Source organism: Pleurodeles waltl, chromosome 12, assembly GCF_031143425.1.
Source record: "Pleurodeles waltl isolate 20211129_DDA chromosome 12, aPleWal1.hap1.20221129, whole genome shotgun sequence".
Classification (NCBI taxonomy): Eukaryota; Metazoa; Chordata; class Amphibia; order Caudata; family Salamandridae; genus Pleurodeles; species Pleurodeles waltl.
In genome coordinates, this window is record NC_090451.1 from 266474286 (window position 1) to 266488671 (window position 14386).

A 14386-nucleotide genomic window follows, 5' to 3' on the forward strand; every position below is an offset into this window, starting at 1 on the left:
CTGTCTTAGCAAAGACAGGAGCCATGCCCCCTTGCCCAATGGCCAAGCCCAGGGGACTTCTCTCCCCTGGGCATGGTCATTGGGCATAGTGGCATGTAGGGGGGCACAAATCAGTCCCCCCTATGCCACAAAAAATAAATTAAAAAATACTTACCGGAACTTACCTTAATGTCCCTGGGATGGGTCCCTCCAGCCTTGGGTGTCCTCCTGGGGTGGGCAAGGGTGACAGCGGGTGTCCATGGGGGCATGGGAGGGCACCTCTGGGCTCCTTCCGAGCCCACAGGTCCCTTAACGCCTGCCTTGTCCAGGTGCTAAAAAAACGGCGCAAAAGCGGCTGTATGTCATTTTTTTTGACCCGCCCACTCCCGGGCGTGAATTTTGCCCGGGAGTGTAAATACGGCGCACATGCCTCGGAGTAAATTTTTTTGACGGGAACGCCTACCTTGCATATCATTAACGCAAAGTAGGTGTCCACGCTAAAAAATTACGCAAACTCCATGGACTTTGGCGCTAGACGCGTCTAATGCCAAAGTATAAATATGGAGTTAGTTTTGCATCGGAATTGCGTAAAAAAAACGACGCAATTCCGGCGCAAACAGAGTATGCCCCCTAGTCTTTAGTACGACAGTAATGGAGCACTCGAAGACTTGTCCAAATCTGATAGCCTTAAAAACAATATATGGGTTGGAGCATGGTTCCAGATGCATTGTGGATGTCAGGGGAGGTATCACGACTTACTTTGAAAACAGAAACTTCCTCTTGGAAGAAAAACAAGTTGCAACATTTGCGCCCAACACTAAAAGGCAGGAATCAATAGCAAATGCTGCAAACTGTAGAGACATGCTAGAATATTACCCAGACCTCTGCTGATTTACCTTGTTTTGCTGCACAATCCTAGTCTCCCCGTAAAAATTCACTCACCTCCAGTCCCTTAATTACATTTTTCTTTTACCTATATCATCTGTTTTACACTACTGTCACTTTCCCTTTCCCAGTTGTTTCTGTCACTCTAGACGTTCTACTTGCAGTTTTTCGAAGTATTTTACCTCTAAAATTAACTGACAAACTATCTTTTATTTAGTTTCCTTACTCTCTGCTCCACCTTCTATTTCTGTCAATACATCCACCCTGCTTCATTTTCAACAGTTTCTGACTTTGAATAGGCCCCTAATCTCCTTCTTGTGCACTAATCCCAGTTATTAGATGCGACTCCTCCCTTGGTTTGCTCTAATGTTCAGTAAGTCACTCTCCTCCAGTAATTTTTCTTATCCTTTAAGCATGTTTCCATGGCCGTTGTCTTTGCTCAATATCACTACGTCTCACAGTTGCCCCATCTCACTCTTTATATATTTCTCTCAAAAGCTCGAGTACCTTGTTCACTATCTGTTTTCTTTTTTAGGGATTTTGACTGTTTCTGTCCCCATTACAATCAAACGTCATGGTTAAATGCTCGCTACTGATGTCTGCTTTGATTTATATATTATAAATTTGAATCTTAAGGCAGGCTACCTCAGCCACCTAGGTTGCTAAATTAAGTATCATTAAATTATATAATCACTTCATCTTTATTTATAGTGCTTGGAGAAAGAAAATCCTTCAGTTATGATCTTTTGGAAATCAAGTTCCTCTTCTTTCAATGATTATTAATATTGGTATTTACAGTTTTTATTTAGCATTTGTTAGGTGTACTATTCGCGAATCCTGTGTTAAAACCAGATCAAAATAAAACCTCATACAGCCTATCTAAAATACAATATAAGGTTGAAATAAAACATTAATGTCCACCAACTTTACTTGGCCCATCTTACGGAATACTTATTGTTATATACAAGAACTCTTAACTCCTGTTGAGTCCACCCTTGTAGTACCATCCTACCAGGGCGTGGATAAGCGCCATTGATGAAGCGTGCCACTATTTAGTGGGTGAGCCGTCTACTCCAAAATATTTGGATGTCTTAGTGGGACCTTAAAGTGGTTTTCCCCTTTTTTTCTGTCTTTTTTTCCTAGTTGTCCTGTTGTGTATGGTATAAAATGTGAAGTGTCTTTAAAACCTATCACTTTGTATTGTTTAAATAAATAAACTGCACAAAAACAAACTCTTATGTAAGTAAAATAGGACAGGTGGAGAATATGTGACACAAGTGCTCTATTTCTAACTAACTTAGCAATTTAAAGTGTCCCAAAGGCTCTCCCCTCTCCCTCTGCACCTTCCATGCACCGGCACTTTGTGTGTTTGGCCGTCTCAACCAAGGAGACCTAATGTAGAGTCCTTCAGGGAGTAGCTTGCAAATAGCACTTTTAATTCACTCTATTCTGCTAAATTGTGACCCTTTCCACAGTCCCATTTACTGTGCTTATTTTTAAGGACAATTATTGAAGAGGGCACACACTGCCACTGTACATGGCATATACTTGATTCTCTTAGGACATCCTTACTTCAGTTTTACTCGCTGTGCATTAGCTTTTAAGTAGCAGCAAGGTTAGTTATTGGATAATTTGCTCACTAGCATTTTATCTTGTACACACTTGAATTAACTAGGTCATTCATTGAAGTAACCTTAGTTTTAGCATGTTTTTTTTCTTTTTTTTTCTCTTTTATGTAGTTGTGTACTCGCTAATACTGTGTTCTTGCATTATGCAAAGGTTTCAATTAACCAATCATGATTAATAAACTTCAACTTCAACTAATTAGCTAAACTGGCAGGTTTACCTTCTGTTGACAGTTATTCCAGCATCTAGTAATAGCGAGAAGGTCCAGTTGATGAAAGTCAATGTCTGTGTTAAATATGCGAATAAAGGGGCAAAGGCCCAAAATTACATAGGCTTGGGGATCTGAAGAACTGTGGTGTTCAAGGTAAGAGCAATTTTTAGTTTGCTATCATAACAGTATCCTTGAGGGTAATACAGCACCTTCTTATGAATTACATAAATGTCAACAGTAGGTAGGGCATTTGCACAAGGAAGTACTAGAAATTTGAATAATACTGTAGTATCTAAAATTGTGTACACAAAACACTTTAAGGTATATAAATCTGATTCTGACTTCAAAATAACAGCTGGGTGTTACAGATGAAATAGGCTTTGCAAGCTTATTAATGTGCAAGCACTGTAGCAGCACAATAGCTCAGTGAAAGCCAGAAAATACACTGTGTGGTGGTAGGTGCAAGCTGCAGTATCTCAGAGTGGCTGAAAATATGAGAAGATACATTAGATAGGCCACAAATAAAATTATTATAGCAGGCAAGTTAAGAACCTTTCTCATTCTCTATTTTCTGATACATGCATATTTTTTCACATCAATAATAAAATTTGAATGAAACAAACCTGAAACTCTGTTTCTCCCTTAAGCGCTAATTACAAACTGCATCAATTCTTTTAATTTTCTTGAATCTTTTTCTTTCTGTAGAAAATGATTTTTTTCATCTTAGTCATAGCGCACTGCTTGAAAATCTCTTTACAGATTGACTATTATTGCAGACTCGACTGCCTGTGGAAGAACAAGTCTAAGAAAGAAGATGAGAACACAGAAACCATGGAAAATATGACTCGACTCTTGCTGGAGAATGTACTCCCGGCTCATGTCGCAGCACATTTTCTCAACAACAATAATTTTAACGAGGTAATAACATTTACACTTGTCGTTCTTTGCCACCTCCAGTTCCTTAGCTGGATACTTATATGTTGTCCATTTTTTGAAGACATGTAGAATTTATTTCTTCTCATCGGGTAATGTAGGGGACACCTCAGCTCCCTTTCTGTGACTGTCTAAAGTGAATTCACAATCAGCACAACTGTCATCCTGACCCAAACATGTATTCCACAACCAGACAAAGGCACAGAATGGTTAAGCAAAAAAATGCCCTTTTTAAAAAAAAAAAGGCATTTTCAAACTTACAATTTAAACACCAACTTCACCAAAAGATGTATTTTTAAAATGTGAGTTCAGAGACCCCAAATCCCACATCTCTATCTGCTCCCAATGGGAAATTACACTTAAAAGACAATTCAAGGCAATCCCCACGTTAACTTAGGGGAGATATAGGCTTTGCAATAGTGAAAACCGAATGTAGCAGTATTTCACTATCAGGACATGTACTGACACATCAGTACATGTCCTACCTTTTAAATACACTCCACCCTGACCACGGGGCTGCCTTGGGCCTACCTTAGGAGGGACTTACATGTAGTAAAGGGAAGGTCTGGAGGTTGAATTGGCAGTTCCAGACAGCCTACACAGGCACTGCAGTGGCAGGTCTGAGTCATGTGTGTGGCACAATCAGTGCTGCAGGCCTACTAGACACATTTGATTTACAGGCCCTGGACACCTCTGGTGCACTTTACTAGGGGCTTATTAGTAAATCAAATATAGCAATTATGTATGAACCAATTACCAATCCAATTTAGACAGACAGCACTTGCACTTTAGCACTGATCAGCAGTGGTAAAGTGCCCAGAGTCCTAAAGCCAATAAAAATGAAATTCAGCACAGGATCAAAGCAGGCGGTAGGAAGCCAAAAACACAGAGGAAGCCACGCCAAGAGCTAACAGGTCTAACAAAAACACAAGCAGTCCTAAACCAAACTATGAACGAAACCATAAAGCTAGGTAAACAGGTTTTTGCAAAGCATCTTCTTATGTGCATGTTCACATTGTACAAACCACAAAAGAAGGAATGATCAGTTGCTTAAAAGTGTCCAACACTCCTATGTGATTTTATATTTTCTTCACCCTACAGGATTGGTACCACCAGTCTTATGATTGTGTCTGTATCATGTTTGCCTCAGTCCCAGACTTCAAGGTATTTTACACAGAATGTGACGTCAACAAGGAAGGACTGGAGTGCATCAGGTTGCTAAATGAAATAATTGCTGACTTCGACGAGGTAACCTTTTCACTCTCTCAACTAAAATTAAAAATGCACTACACGTTAGTGGCTGAATAATATTCTGAGCAGTCCAACAAAACAGAATGCCTAGAGTTGTGGCATAAACAACTGTTAGTTGCCTTTCACTTTCAATGAAAGTGTGAAGGAAGGGCACAAAGCAGAGGACTACAGAGGATAATTGTATGTTCCCGTCTTTGTGCACCCATAATTGAAGATTAGGCAATTAACAAGAATAGACCCTGAGAAGTGGTCAATAATGCTTAGTTATGATGGTTGTCTGCGTGATAATGCTTTCCATATCAAGAACTACTTGAAAAGATGGCCTGCTTGTATAACAGAATGGAGTGGGAAACCACACCGCAGGCTTCCTCTGAAAAGGTAAATGACTGAATGAGAGATTTGGTGTGCCATGGATGAAGTTCCCTGCCTCCTCCTTCATTTCTGCCTCTGTCCCGCCTGCATTGCTTCTTCAGTGCTCCTCCACTGGCCTACACATCTACTTGCCTGTAGACTCTCTTTCCTGCATTTACTGTTTATGCTGTCTACCTGCAATTAGACATACATTTATCTATTTATTTATTCTCTTAGTTGTGGACGTTTATTCATCGCCACATGTTGCAAATTGACACTTTGGAGTACTTAGAGGAGAAAAGCTTTCGATGGTTGATGAACAAAATGTTCACAGGGAGTATGAATCCATCTGAACAAAAGAGACGGATCCTGGATCGGACAACCCTCAGTTGCTCATAGTGTCATGTCGAGTGTTCAGTGGAAAGCCTTTCTTAACAGATCAGTCTTTAGGAATATCTTGAACCGCAGATAGTTGACTTCATCCTGTGGATGTGAGTGTAGATTATTTCAGGGTCTGGGCCCTGGGGTCCCCAATGAACTGTCACAATGGTTTTGTTTTTGGATGGGATGGTCTGTGGTTTGATCGGGGGAGAGGATGCCATCTGCAAGTCTATAATAGTCTTCTCTGTGGAGGAGAGGGTGCGGGGGTGCTGGGTAGATAATATTGCATTAGCCCTACCAGATCATTACAAGGACCCACATTAGTTGTACTCTATGGTTTGTTATGAGGACCAAGGGGATTTGTCTGAGTAGGGATAGCTAAAAGTTCACAACTGTGATTTCTGCACTCGGGGTACAAATATGCATGCACTAAGGGCACCTTGCATGCTGCTCCTCCATTACCAGTTTGAATGCCTGAAGAAATCATGACTTGCTTTTCATTGCATGCCAGTTTATTGCATGTAGAGATCTTGCACAGCTGATGTCATCCTGCACCTATTCTACCCATGCGAACAGAACTTGTGCTGCTTGCTCTGTGAGGGCGACTGTGCTGTGTGTAAAGAAGGAAGATTGTACTGCTAGTGCCAGTGCTTTACCTGATCTGAGTGAACAAAGAAAATCTCACACTTCTGCTACTCATTTTCTCTGTGCTGTGTGGTAGATGGTTTGATTTCACTGCTGCTGCCCAGGATCAGTGGTGACCTGTAATGTGGCTCATCAGATGGGGTGGGACAGAGAAACACACACACACCCACCCATCCATGCACTCAAACACCGCCATCCTTTCTCAAACAGATAAACATGCGCACACCCATTCACAGCACACAGTCGAAATACACATACATTCGTACGTGATGCACCAAAAGAAAAAAAATTGTACTTACCGTGCCACTGCAGTTATAGCAGGTCCAGCAGGAAGGGAAGCAGGGGGTACGGAAAGTGCTGGATGCTTCAAACAGGGAAAAACAGAAACTCCCATTCTCTCTCCAAGGCTGACCTTGTCATGGGTCATCTAGTGAGAGAAATACCTTCCCTCACTCACCACAGAGTAGGATGGGGTCACTGAGGTTTACTGCCCCACCACACTCTGTAACTAAGTGTCACTGATTGACAGGGGATGTCAGAGCTTAAAACTGAAACACCCAGGTCCGAGTTTAATAGCGGAGTGCCCCCTTGTCATGAGAGAAAGATCTCAATGGGCTAGTCTGGCACAGTTTGGATCAGGCTGACAGGCACCTGTACAATTAGCACATGTATTGCGCCTGGCTGTGTGACCCACAAATTGTGTGTGTGCATGCGTGTCTGACCTTTACTCAGCCCGATAGACACTCTTCATGCTTTCCAAAAGAGAAGGTGAGCCCCTCTACTCTGTGACAAGCCACATGGATGCGCTTGTCCATTTATGTTAGAAGAACTACTGATTTCTGCCGGCATTAAGCTTCTCCTCCTCAAGGACCATATAGGCTTCCTGGTACCTGGGACCTAACTGTCCTTTGTGAGGGCACCTTTCTGATGTTCATTGCATCCTTTGTGAGATTTGCTATGTCATTACATGCACTGTCTCTGCTCTGCATGTGTGAGTATTCATTCACATGGGAGAGACAGGACACGTTGGCCGTGCTGAATCTATTTTAAGTGAACTTTGTACTGCCACTGGCTGAACAGAACAGATACTCTCTGCAAAAGAAGCTTACTCTATGCTGGCCATGTGAACTTGTTCTGTCTATGAATAAGCAGTCAGTACCTACTGTGTGGTTAGTGATATTTGTTGACAAACATAAAAACAATTACCTTTGTCGGTGCTGATTACCTAAACCTGCATGTACAAATTTGCATATGCTATATTTAAAGCTTTGTTCTTCCGCTGTTAAAAACCCAGTGACATTTTATCTGCAATTAGCATTTTGAGACATACTTAATAGTGCCGCTATCACAATGCAGTTTTTCGGATTTGTAGAAGTTTTGACATCAAATTAAAAATATTTACTTTAGTCATGTAATCACTAGCTATGAATATTTTGCTGAAACCCACACACACCCAAGGAACTGAAATTTGCACTGCACTGAAATATATAATTTGAACGATTTATTTTCCTCCAGCTGCTGTTGAAACCCAAGTTCAGTGGTGTTGAAAAAATTAAAACTATTGGAAGCACATACATGGCAGCAGCAGGACTCAGTATTACTCCCGGACAGGAGAATAACCAGGTATGGCCTTGTTGAGAATTTCAAAGCTCTTGTGTGTTATGAAGGGTTTAATGGCAGTTGGGGTGAGAGAGACGCAGGTTGAATTAATTCTTCATTAAAGTAAAAAAGATTTCTTAGAAAACATGCCGTCAAATAAAAGGATATTAACATTTTGTTGTGCACGAGTCAGAGCTCTCAATAACAAGTTCCTGTGATGTGCATTACAGAGACCCCTCTATATGGCTCGGTATGCAAACAGGGTACTGGTATTTTCCTTATATTCGGCTCTAATCTTTAGAGGGACTATTGTCACAGGTTTGTTTGTATCTCTTTGAGATTTTCTGAACTCTAATCACTAAAACATGCAAAAAGCCACTTCCGGGGTCTCGTTCTAAACTCTAGTCGGGCAAACATCAGACTTGTTCTTTTTCTAGACTCACTCTAGTATGATCAGTCTGTGCAAAAAAAAAAAAAACAGCCATTTCCCATTTCTTGAATGTTATGCTCGCCCCACGAATTGTCGGGATACTTATCGAAGAATTTCTATATAATAGAGGCCACCATCTGTAAAACTTTCGCCCTCCTGGTACTAACTACAATCTTAGAGTGTAAGAGGGAAATATAAAAGGTAAATAGGTCCTGCTAGATCCTTTCTCTAAGCTCAGGGGTTGCAAATGTCTTAAAAATATATTTCCCTCTGTAGTTTCCCGAACAGCGCTTGGCAGCTTATAGGCAGATCCTTCCTTAAATTCACTCTAAATTCAGAGGTTCCTGCAGTGCTTAATTTGAACCGGTGCTTGCCAGTGGCAGCCCCCGGCACTCTTTTTTGGGGACCAGCACTTATTTTTCCTAATCTGACATTTTCTGAGCACAAGAGAGGGAAAAACAAGCAAAGGAGAAAGACGGGAAAACATCACAAAGGAGGAAACCAGGAACCGGCAAGAATGAGATAAAGGGGCGGGTGGCGACTGGTAGCAGATTAAAGGGACATTAGGTGATTTCCAGAATAAGCATCCCTGAGGTTTAGCATGCTGATATGCAATAGCACCTGCCACCAGCTTCAAAGCAGCGCTCCTGGCATCAACACTCATTTTTTTTTTTTTTTTTTTACAAGTGAAGCACAGTGTAGCTGAAATATATAGAAAGTCTTCTCAGAATCTAGTCTTTGCAAGCTTAGAGGGCACTCACAGCAGTATTTGACTGGCATTCTCTTTCTGAATATATTCATACTTGTGAGTACAAGTTACGTGAGATAGGGTATCACGGGGATAGGAGGGCACATTCCCACTCAGAAGTCTCTCTGGTGGGAGGGATGGGGAGGTGATCAGTTGGACATCAAGAAAGCATATCTGCTGCCGGAGTATCACTCACTTTGGTGGTCACACGATTGTCTTGGAAACACGTCCTTGACAAAGTTTCTTAAGGGTGGAGGATACAACTCGTCTCCATACGTGCAGCTGTGGAGTGTCTTAGAAGTGAAAATAGATCAACAAGGTTACTTTTTCATCGTGGTGAAACCTAATCTCTTCCTTCAACTTTCTTCACGGTTTCAACATTTGTTCTTTCCTCAATCATAGCCTCCCATATAGGAGGACCCACAGTTTTTATTCTGGAAAAGGTAACCTTAAATACATCAGTAACTTAAGTGAACGTTTAAAAGTTGACGTATTTTAGTCGCAATTTATGCTCGTTGTCAGTACCGCTCCCAGGATCCACTGGGCAAGCGCCTGGCAGGAAAAGTACATGACAGCCTGGGGCGGAAATGTCCACAAACGATCTGGACTGCTATAGTTACTGTTTTCAGTGGCAGGCACTCAACCTTCTTTTTGAAAGCCGAGGCATGAGGGACTAAGCAAGGACGGCTACCAGAAGCTGCTGCAACAGCAGGCAGACAAGATCCCGCTCTCCAGGCACAGCAGTTAAAAGGATCGGGCTGCTAGGCCTAGAGGAAGTACACTTTCTGTATCACAAGTGATTTCTCATCTCCTTTGTTAGTGAAAAGGTGATCTCGCCTTTGGGACCTTTTGGGGTTGCCAGTTGTTTTTTTAGCAGTGCTGTGGAGCATGGCTGAAGTGGAACAATACATCTTTTTATTTACTTATCCAAGTTGGATTGGTAAGTAAAACAAAAATAGCGCAAACGTTGTTTTCTTTTTTACCAAAAGCAGATGGGAAGGTGGTTAAGCAAGACAGAGGGTGCCGTGGAGCAAAGCAACAGTCAGAAGGGGGGAGGAAGCACACCGAGGGTGCAGATGGGGAAGTAAATGAAAATGGAAGCAACATAAGCAATAATAAGGAAAATGAGGGGAAGAGAGGCATGCAGGCGAGACAGAAAAACCTGGAGTGCAGTAGAACGGGCAGAGGTGTAGACAAAGGAGACAGCTGAAAAATACATTCACTCTCATGGAGACCTTCAGCCGTAGATGGACGGACCCTCAATGAATTCCCCATAGTTCATACAGTAAAAGAAAGTCTTTCGCCAATCCATGGTCATAAACTTAGCTTAGAGTTAATAAACTCCTGACAACAGGTGGGCCTGACTACCTCGAAGTTAGCAGACACTAAATTAACCAATAAACCCATGTAGGATTCCTGCGGTATTTCACAAACTCTCTACAGAGCTTGCATATTTAAAAAAATCTGTGGACCATGTTAGGCCCTATTTTAAGTTTGTGTCCTTTGTATATAGTTTGAGGACTACCATTGTCGTATGAGAGTGTTGAGTCTATGGACTCAAAAGTGTGTAAATTCTTAACACGTGGATGGCATATAAAATGTAAATAATTCTTTATTTGCTAATTAAAATTGTCATTAAAGGAGTGAGATGGGGTCAGATTGTGCTTTAGGACGTGTGTTGCACCAGACCAAAAACTTTAAAAAACGTATAGAATCTGCAGATGTGAACCAGAGACACCGAGCAGTAAGACCTAAACTACATGTACTGTCAACAGACCCATAGCAGAGTCTGGACTTTCAGGCAGCTTTAAGACCATTCTGAGGTTTTCATTGACTGACAAAAGCATACATCCTTACACTATATAAAAAAAATGGCTGTTACCTTGCAACAGGAGGTACACATCTACTAATTTGGGTTTAAAAAAACAAAACAGGACATGTGGTTCACATACAGTCAGTGCTGTATTCAAGAACGAAGGAGTGCCTGACATAGCTGATCAGATGCTTTCTGGACCACCCTCTGCACCTCAAGAAAAGAAAGTAGTGTGCATTTGAGATATGATGGAAGGAGAAATACATCCTAGGACTCCTTTTAGTCTGAATTTTTCACACTCTTAATTACACTTACACCTGCAGCTGGTTGAGTGCTGAATGCCAGGCCCTGAGACCCAATGCCACTGCAGAAAACCAAAAGCCATGCACAGTGTTAGCGCGTCAGACCTTATTTGGTTAATTTATAAGGGGACGCATTGTAGGTCGATGGACCTTTTGGCTGCGCTTCGAGTAGTTTCCACTGTGTAACCTGTACAAATACAAATCAGTAGCAGTAACAATCAACAACATCAATAATCAACAGGAGTCAGTAATTTCCACATACCATGACCTCTCGGCCATGAGTAACCACACCTTTATGTAAAAGTTAGAATGTTTATTTCCCTATATTAACAATGCTAAAGTTACGTAACTTAGTCCCTCATTATAACAATGGCGGTAAAAACCACCTACCGCTGCGGTGACGGCCGCCAACATACCATCATCGCGGCTACCATACGCTTGCCATATTATGATCACTGCCGGACTTCCGCCACAAGAAGGGCGGAAATCCGGCAGTGATAATACTGGCAGACGGTGGTAAGCTGGTGCTGCTACCACCAGCACCACACACGCCAGTTGAACTTCGCCAGCCGTATCATGACCTGTGATACGGTCTGGCAGTGTTCTGCTGGTGGGGTGCTGATGGCGGTAGCAGCACCCCTTCCCGTTCCCTGCCGGAAGACCTCCTCGACAAAGGTAAGTCGGGATTCCGACAGGTGAGGGGGGTGGAGGGCGTTGTGTGGGTGTGTCTGTGTCTGTGTCTGGTTGTGTGCATGAATGTCTGAGTGTGTGTGTGTGTGAATACGTCTGTGTGTGTTGTGTTGTTTGCATGATTGTATGCGTGTAAGAATGGTGAGTGCATGTCTGCATGTCAGTGTGATTGTGTGTAAAAATGTGTGCAAGCGTGTCTAGAAGTATGTGTGTATGAATGCATGAATGCCAGTGTGAGTGACTGGGTGTATGCGTGGTGCGTGTCTGTGGGTGTGTGTGTGTATGGGGGTTGAGGGGTGAGTGTGAGGATCGGAGGGGGTGGCGGCGTGAGTGTGAGGATTGGAGGAGTGGGGGGGGGAGTGTGAGGATCGGCAGGAGTTGGGGGGAGTTTGGATGGAGGAGGGGTGTCAGGTGTGTGTTGTGGGGGGTAGGAGAGCCGCCTATCGGTGACAGGGAAGGAATTCACTGTCACCGGTAGGGCCTACCACCATGGTTTACGTGGCAGTGCTAACGACACAAAAACCATGGTGGTAAGCCGGCTCATTATACCGCCGCCGGTACTATGCCACAGTCGGTACTATGCCGGCTGCCTAGCTGGAGATTGACATTTCCGGCCCGGCGGCTAATACTGCAATGGCAGTATGAGTGGAGAAGTGGCAGGTTGGCTGCAGCCATAATGTGGTGGTATGTACCGCCAGCCTGTTGGCGGTACTACTGCCACATTTCCACTCACCATAATGACCCCCATAGTTTTAAAATCAAATGGTAAGCATACAGAAACAATACTGGCTGACTAAATCTCCTAAAGAATCGCAATTTAATCAAAGCTTGGACAACTTCACATTCTGAGGTTACAGTACTAATCAATAGCAAGAATAACTGTGCAAACGAAATGGCATACATTTAGATTCAGCAAATAAAAGACATCAACTATTATTCCATGCAGCAAGCATCATCAGTGAGGACCCTAATTAAGCTTCATATTAGAATAGCATGTTCGGACTTCATGCAAAACAATTTAGTCAACACAAATTTGGAAAACATCTAACTATAGCTTTATCAAAATTAGCGGCTGGTTCCTAGGAACAAAAGCAAATGTACATAACAATCTTTAACATTGTCTTATACCTGGCCTCAATATGGTTCAGCAAGCTGTGACAGTCTTCATCAATCGGACATCAGTTCGGTCAGCAAGGCATCAGGATTCAGCATTAAAGTTCAGGAAAAGCAAAGTCTCTTCATGCAGTTCGGAAAAGAATAATCGAAAAAATGGGGTCTCTCCTCTCGGTGCAGTCTGGCTAAGTTAGATTTCCTAAAACTACTTCCCACATTCCCATTGGTTAAAGAATCATACATTTAGTCCAATGAAAGTAGAACCCCAAATCTAAAAATTTACTAGCACATGGTTCACATGTTGGTGATTGGCTCCTCTTCTCTTGTTCCCATTGTTGGGCTTGTCAGGTATCAATATTGTATCAACTTATACTCCAGTCATTACATCCATTGTCTGCTCCTGGGAAGGTCGCCTTTACACACACTATGTTATAGATTGTATCCCTAGTTAGTACAGCATATTCTAGCAAGCGGTTCTCATGAGAAAGAATTTCAGCTACGAGCATTTGGTCTGTACAGTGCAAAATCACAACTTAATCATCTAAGCAGCCATTTTATAAGTCGCCTAAGAAATGCAGCTTGACGAGAGGCCTTGTAACTTGGCCCAAGACCTCACTAAAGTTAGGCCTACAATTAATAAAGCTAATACAAAATACATAACCCTTAATATGACATACTACTACATTAATCCAAACATAAGCTCAACATTTTACATTAATAAGCCATTAATAAGTACACTTTGTGAACATTGGCGATCACTCAGGCAGGCACAATTTCAAAAGCGTGTATTATTTCTCTACGTTAACTCATTTTCTATGCAGATTCAACACTCAGAATACATGAATATTCATTAGTAAAATTCAGCGTTAACAACAGCAGGCACTAGCTTCCCATGATGTTTGGATGCAAGCCATAGACAAAGGTCAAGCCCTGCAGCCTCCCTCTGCTACGAAACTGGGAAGAGAATACTATCATAGAAGTTAGATGTAGGATACCATTCAAACACCAGAAATTCACTGAAAAAAACACAGTTAATGTGATATGTAATCTGACATGTAAGCTCATTGATGACATTTGGAATTGCATCAGTTGCCAAAATGGGGGAGGAAATAAAGTATGCATTTCATTTCAGAGTGTTTTTATTACCAACATGTGGTTGAATAATAACCCATATTTCATAGAAGAATGTGAAATACATATTTTGTGGAACATACATCATAATAGCAACTTCACCATTGCTCAAATTTCAGGTTCCATTGATAGCTAAGAATTGAAGAAACTTTAAACATCTCAGAACTTCGCCATTGTTTAATGGCTTTCTTTGTCTTGTTTTTTAAAAGTCTGCTGATTTTAAATTGCAATTAACAAACAAGCGGACAAGTGTTTCCCTCTTCACACTGCTACACGTTTCTTATATCAATCCATTTCC

General features: G+C 41.9%; 1 protein-coding gene across 3 annotated transcripts in view; it reads left to right on the top strand.

Moving 5' to 3' along the window:
• The window catches only part of ADCY7 (adenylate cyclase 7), a 601636-nt gene that overhangs the window by 571186 nt on the left and 16064 nt on the right, over positions 1-14386 (top strand). For all 3 annotated transcript variants that reach the window (XM_069215519.1, XM_069215521.1, XM_069215522.1), the window contains 3 exons: positions 3461-3619; positions 4736-4882; positions 7778-7885. In XM_069215519.1, the coding sequence (XP_069071620.1) occupies positions 3461-3619; positions 4736-4882; positions 7778-7885 (414 nt within the window). The remainder of the gene's footprint in view (positions 1-3460; positions 3620-4735; positions 4883-7777; positions 7886-14386) is intronic.